The following is a 7,363-nucleotide window of genomic DNA, read 5'->3' as shown; positions in this document are numbered from 1 at the left end:
GAATGTCTAAGAAGGAATCTCATAAAGAAAGTACATAGGTACTGGCAGTCTACCAGTGACTTACGGTTCTTACGGTGACAGCTCTTAACAGAATATAAAATAATGAAATTTCATCAAGAGTAATTTTCTGAAAGAAATTTAACTTTTTTATAATTGCGATTATATTTTACTATACCCAAAATGAAGTATAGAGATGAACCTAATATGAGCGATACCACGATATTAATGAGTGTAGAAGATCTGATAAATAGAGCTATGGGTCCACCAGATGTAAATACAAAGATTTTGATTTTTATGATAACTGTTAGGCAAATCATGAACTATTCACTACCAGACTAAGCCATGTTACGTAAAGAAGTGTAGAGGTTTTAATCAATAATTATAATCTACTTGGGATAATGATTGACTTTGCTTGGTTGGCAGCGTTTGAGACTCATAATTTGTAACAACACTGCGTATTGTACTACTGACAGGCTACTATAAGTTCCGTTTCGAAGGGTGAACCTTTGAATAGGAACTTAGCTTGTCAGTTATTATACACATACAGGAACAGAATATTTATCATTATAATATTTTAGTTATGAGCTCCTGATATTTATTTTAAATATCCTGTTTATAACTGCCAAAAAAGTTTAAAAACTGCTATATAAAATCACTGAGAAAGATTATTAAAGTATAATAAATAAAATTATAATAAAATTTATTTACAGAAAAATGTAATAAATTACAAATTAGTGCAGACAGTTCTTCACATTCTTGCACGACAAATGCGCATGCTCGAACAACGGGTGGAGGTCAGAATTGAAGAGCATCTATCACCTCGTGAGAGAAGAGAAAAGACTAAAAAAGTAGAAATATCTACTGATAGCTCATCTAGTAAGAGTTCACGACCTCATACTTCTAAAGGCCGTATGGGAGAGATTTCAGAAGAAACTGAACGAGATAAAGAGAAAGAAAAATCAGAACGACCCATTTATAAAGGAGAGCAAAAACAATATACAGAAATAGATACAGCAATAAAAAGTACACATAAGGAAATAGAAATAGAAGAACAGGATGAAACGACAAAAAGTGAAAAGGGTACCAAGCAAAAAGCAAAACAAAAGACAATTTCTAAGAAAAGGGATAAAAGTGAGAAAGAACTAATAAAGGAGGACGAGAAAGAAGAACTAGAAATGTTAAATGACAGAGAAAAATCTGAAAAAGTAACAGTAAAGGAAAAGGAGAGAGAAGAGCGATCAACTGTTAAGGACAAGGAAAAGGTTGTAACAAAGGAAAAAGTGAAAGCGGAAAAAGCTATTTCCAAAGAAAGGGAAGACAAAGCAAATATTGTATCTAAAGAAAGACCAGGGGAAGATAAAAAGGAAACTGAAGATAAAGTAATGAGGAAAGAAAAGGAAAGGTCTGAAAAAAATGCTACAAAGGATAAGCAAAAAGACGAAAAAGATACACTGAAAGAAAAGGAAAGAGAAGAACAAGGTGGTATTAAAGATAAAATAAAGGAATTGAAAGTTCAAGATAAGGTTGACAAAACTGCTACTACATATAAAAAGAAAGAAGAATATCAAAAGTCGGATAAAGTAACACCTAAAGAACGAGAAAAGATGGAAACAGAAGCAATAAAAGAAAGGGATATGGAGGAGAAGTTGTTGCAGAAAGATAAAGAATTAGCGGAGATGGCGGCTAAAACTAAATTAAAACGTGATAAGGTTAAAATTTTAAAACTGACTTATTCGATACGTATCCGTATTTTATGTATCGAATAAGTCAATTTTATTTACATGTTACACTTAGTATTTATTATTTCTGGTATATCTCTATTATAAATAATTTAAATCGATTAGCGAGTGTTAGCAGGGCCTTTGATGACGACAAAACTATGGAGCAGAAGAACAATAGTGATGAATACCGCCTAAAGAATGGAAACCTCAAGTGACGATGGGAACCAATAATTGATGATGAAAAATGACGCTCGAGAACCAACCCCGCGATGACCAGTATAGTGTAGTGTAATGTTTAATGTATTTGGAATGACAAATAAGCTGACGGCCGACCTAAAGATACTACGGAAATCACGTTAGCATGTGATTTCCACGAGGCTAAGATGTGATTAAAGAGACTAAGATATCATGTCCTGTTCACTTGTAATTTCACTATCTAATCACTCCCTAAAATCTAAACACAGCTTACACAGAAGCTGTTAGGCAGCTAAAGTAAGTGAGATAGGAGCCCTCTCATATATTTCACGTAGTTTATTTCTGGTAATTAAAATCTTACTAATATTATAAACGAGGAAGTTTGTGAGTGCGGAAGGATGGATGGACGGATGTTTGTTACTCTTTTAGGCAAAAACTGCTGAAAGGATTTTAATGAAACTTTGCAATAATATAGCTTACCATCTGAATAACACATAGGCACAAATCACAAATTTAACGCGGGTGTAACCGCGAGCATAGCTAGTAAGGAATAACTTTGTGGTTCCATTGAGCTTATTAATGTTCGCAGGAATTATGATTTATTTTTCTAATTGCATTAAAGTTCAGAAAATTTAAGATGTTTTTTTCTGTTTAGAAAGGTAAAAGCCGGGTTGGATCAAGAACGAGTATTGTTATATCAGGTTGTAATTTTCTTACTTAATTATTGTATAATGCAGTACATACACTTAATCAATGTTTGTATGACATAAGAATGTTTGTTACTAAATTACATTTAAAGGACTGGACAGATTTAATATCATTTTGGATATCAGAAATACGTGCACTTTTTTATAAATTGTCGGTATGGCATGACGTATTAGTAGGTAGTAGGTCCAGATGTGAAAGATGCCTGTGAAAGTTTACTTATTGATTTCTGTTTCCTCAGAGGTGGAGCGACAAAAAGAGAAGGTGTTAGTAGGTAAATATTGTACGTATATGTCAAATTTAATATTTGCTCAGTACCTATAGTTACTAATTTGTTTATGTGACTTTCAGTTGAGAAAGGGCCAACGACACGTGTTGGTATGTTAACGTATTTTAAATATTTACAAATATAAGTATGTATACACATCCGATATCTATACGTAATATTGAAATAACCGGTTTTTACTACATGCATATGAATATAAATACGGTACCCACATACACCAAAAAAACATTTGTTCAATTTTTGTCTGTCTGTCTGTTTGTTCCGGCTAATCTCTGAAATGTCTGAACCGATTTTAATTGAATGATGATGAATAAAATCCTGTCTTTTATTGGCAGGTAGCTGACGTAATAACGAGTAATGTAGGCTGCCGTTATTTTAGAAAAAATCTTTTATTTTTGAAAAATAAAGCTAATTTCCACGCAGAAGAAGTCATTTGTACAGCTACCAGCTAGTTAGTAAATAAGTAGATTAAATTACGAGAACACGATAGATCCTGTTGTTCATCACTAGGAAGTCGTAATAAGCCGACAGAAGAAGAACGAAAAGATAGGGAAAACATTCCGTTGGATATGGTGATTGATTAGTGATGAATGTTTATGAATTTATCAGGATTAGGTACCTGATATATTATAGTCGTTAAATAATACAAAATAATTTCTAGAAGAGACCGATTTGACAGTTTATATTACTAGTAATAGTGGAAATACAGATAGAAGTAACTTTTATTCAAATAAACTTAATATAAGCACTTTTAAATCGTCATATTTTTTATTCTAACTCATTTAGACTTACCACAAGAAGATTGAGCAATAATCTTGGGTCTCTTTAAGTTACATAAATGTTGTTCAGTTATATTTTTTTTATTTTTTGAGTAGGTGACAAATATTAAAGCTTACGTTAGTAAATAAATAGTTATTTGAGTAACAAAACAAAATTATGCATAGTTATCTGAACAGACCAGTCCCTACAAGCAGCGCCTCTTCACAAGTATAACGGGCGCGCCAGACATTATTGTGGTTACCATAGTTTAAGAAGCCCGGTGACCAAAACCGAATAATATTTGCCATTTGCTTGTATTCACATTTAATACGCTTTAATTATATAAACATTATTTTAATATATTTACCACTGGTAGATTCGCGAGGACGTGAAAGCCTAGAAGTGGTTACACGATCCGAATTTGAAATCCTCGAAGCTTTAGTGAATGATTTAAAAAAGAATGTTGGTCCATTGCCAACACCAGCACTGCCGGATAACAAACAACTGAGATCCGAACTGGCTAAAGGCAGTGCTTCTCTTATAGATATCATGAATGCTATGCAGGTAAACATGCTTATTTAAATGTTTGTACGTCTATTAAGTTATCTGTGAATTGTCTAGATTACAAGTACGTAATCCAGATACAATAACACAACTTAGTATACTTTAGTAAATCTTTGCTATTTAAATTATCTTAGTTACAATGAATAAGGCACTGGTAGGAGCCATTTTTTGTATTTTATAATAAAAAAAATGAAATATTAATCGACTTGATTTAAATATAAGAGTGAACAGAATATCAGCAGGTATGTATTGGGTGTATATACCTCACTTCTATATTTTTTTCTAACATTTCACCAGACAAATATCTACATGTGTCTGGTGAATGAAGAATCTACATAAAACAGTGAAAATAAATTTTGAAAAAAGTGAGAGCGTATCAATGCTTAGATGGTCGATAATTTTTAGGTGAAAGCTCGTGTAGAAGCAGCTGAACAAGCTATTGGCCGTATGAGTGAGTTACTCACAGAACTAGCGGCAGTAGGTGCTCTGCCCGAAGATTTCGCTAACAGAATTGTAGAGGTTCAGTTTGAACCACTTGACACTTTGAAGCCGACTGACACCATAGAGACGCATGACGCATTTGAGCTACCGTTGGACACATCAGACGTAAGCCGTCTAAAATATTTTCTTTCTTATTTTAGATCATAATTTCAATTATAGTCACGGGTGTCATATTATAATGTGATGTCTGTAATACTATTAATATATAACGACGGTTACTTCTTACCATCATTCTTTGCCTTTAATCTTTTTTTTAAAAAGATACATCAAAGTAATTTTATTATTAAGCAAAAGCACTCCATTTTTCAGGATAAATCTCGAATAACTCCCGGTAAATCAGTAGCTATAGACCCGGCTTCGATCAAGTCAGTTGCTCCGAGATCTGCGCAGTCGGTGGTATCGCCTTTCAAAGCCTCAGTCGGGATGCCATCCCTAGCTTCACGCCTCTCCACCGCGCCAACGTTGTCATCTTTGCCTAAAGTTACTCACGTAGAGATGGAGTTAGTGTTTTTTTAAGTTAATCACACAAGAACAAAACAAACAAAGTCGGCTACATTTATAAACATCTATTAACGTTAATCAAACGACGTAATATATAACGCATTATAATGTGATCTATATATTATTTTATTAAAATAAAATAATAGAAGGTAAGAAAATCCGAGTATTTGGAGTGTAGTTTTCTAACGTTTCTTAATATAGATTTATCATTTATCATACACAGTTTTCGCGGCGAAGCGGTGACGCTACCAATTACATACACAAAAGTGTAGTACTGTTTTAATAACTCATTTAAAAAGAAAATGTTATTTTTTTCTAGTGATGCTCTCCGTTCTCTAAAAGAAGATTTATCAAGAAATGTAAATCTAATAGTCTCGAAAGCTTCAGCAGCCGCAGACATGGCAGTGTCTATGGCGAAATCAGTTTGTTAGCTTATTTTTATAATAATAATAATTTATTTAAAGCAACAAAAAGGTTCATATAATGTTAGTAACAATTTTTATACAATCTAATATTAGTGAAGTACCGAGTATATATTTTCTTCTATTCTATCTACAAAACCTTGGCTATAAAAATAAAAAGTACCTAGATTGGTGTAATATTTAATCTACTTAATACTATTTTTATATTATGATTAAACGGATGGAAAAAGGACAGATTTAAAACTGCTTATAGTTAAATTTATTTAAATACTAGCTGTTCCCGCGACTTCGTCCGCGTGGAATTTAACATTATTTTTCTAAAATAAAAGAATTTTTCTAGACTAAGTTACTCCTAATTACATCAGCTACCTGCCACAAAAAAGTCCCGTCAAAATGGGTCCAAACATTTCAGAGATTAGCCAGAACGAAGAGACAGACAGACAGACAGACAAAAATTTAAAAAAATGTTATTTCGGTGTATTCATCTTATTTATATTCATATGCATGTACTAAAAAACGGTTATTTCACACAGACATTCCAATTTTGTTTATGTGTATAGATAAGTAGATTACTAATGAATGAATGAATGGTATTGAATTCCACGGTAGGTACTGTTTGCGTATAGTAGCTTGTTTTTTAATAAATGAAAATTAATGGAAATGTTTACAACGGTTTTAGCGCATTAACAGTACACGCTGACGGGGCACCAGTGGAGGATGAAGTCAGTTCAGTTAGCCCATCGTGGTAAATTCACTAGGAATTGTTGGGAAATCTACAATTACGGTTTTTTAGAGCGATGACGTGGAGTTCGATTTTGGAATTTGAAATCTCTATTTCCCATTATTAATAATCTTTACCCCATAAAACGACATCACATGTGGACTTCACACACACATCTCTGAATGTTAAAAACATGTGTTTTTACATTTATAGCTGAAAAGCTGAATGTGGCAGTACAGTTAAACACGCGTGTATCGACGTTACACTCACTCGTATCCGACTATTCAGAACAGCTCAGTGGTTTCGATGCCGGACTTTCTACTCAGGTAATTAGTTTCTATGATATTCAATTTTTTTTTACACATTTGGATAATAGACTCGAATGCAGGAATGGAATAATGACCGCACATGATTACGATATGCCCATACATTATTGTTTTTCATGTATATCAGCGACTCGTATTACTTGCCGTCAGATTATTTGTCATTCCAATTACTTAAAAAATAAGGCTTCTGAAATGGTATTATGAATAGTATTATTTATTTCGCTATATATTAATGGTAATGTTTTAGATGCAAGGTTTCCAAGACCAAATAGACCAACTGCGATCAGATTTAAAAGATGGACTAACACAGCTCGAGCAAGTAAATAATAATGCTGAAACAGTAGGTAAGATATTATTATATATTTCATATATTGATGAAACAGAGTTATTTCTATCCTAACATTACAAATGCGACAGTGAATTTGTTTGTTACTTTTTCACACTTAAACCGCTGAATTAATAATTATGACAAATTTATTTTACTATATTTTGTAAATATACACATAATTTACATAGAAAACACCCAGACCGATACAAACAATCATACGCATAAATACAAATAGTTGTACCAAGTGAGAATCGAACCTGCGACCATTGGAAAGCAAGATATTGTCTGTCTTCAATAGAAGATCAGAAGTCAAAACGACAGGTTTTAGAATTTT

The 7,363-nt window shown here is 32.8% G+C and overlaps 2 protein-coding genes across 2 annotated transcripts; both read left to right on the top strand.

Annotated features, from left to right (window-relative positions):
- The first annotated feature begins 129 nt into the window (after positions 1-129).
- Positions 130-1,936, top strand: LOC131855525 (myb-like protein X). The gene is made up of 3 exons (XM_059206801.1): positions 130-270; positions 711-1,740; positions 1,845-1,936. Exons 1-3 carry the CDS (start codon positions 181-183, stop codon positions 1,934-1,936), a joined length of 1,212 nt encoding a protein of 403 aa, XP_059062784.1. The 5' UTR covers positions 130-180.
- Positions 1,937-2,822: 886 nt separating this feature from the next.
- Positions 2,823-7,045, top strand: LOC131855658 (uncharacterized; the record flags this gene model as incomplete). Its single annotated transcript, XM_059206955.1, has 8 exons — positions 2,823-2,895; positions 2,973-2,999; positions 4,043-4,230; positions 4,636-4,836; positions 5,041-5,231; positions 5,552-5,658; positions 6,589-6,701; positions 6,949-7,045. Coding segments are annotated over exons 1-8 (997 nt in total), but the record flags the coding sequence as incomplete, so codon positions are not given.
- Between the last annotated feature and the right edge of the window lie 318 nt (positions 7,046-7,363).

The sequence above is a fragment of the Achroia grisella genome, unplaced genomic scaffold (genome assembly GCF_030625045.1).
Source record: "Achroia grisella isolate CSIRO2021 unplaced genomic scaffold, CSIRO_AGI_Agris_v1 utg146, whole genome shotgun sequence".
NCBI lineage: Eukaryota > Metazoa > Arthropoda > Insecta > Lepidoptera > Pyralidae > Achroia > Achroia grisella.
This window is presented reverse-complemented; position numbering and strand designations above follow the sequence as displayed.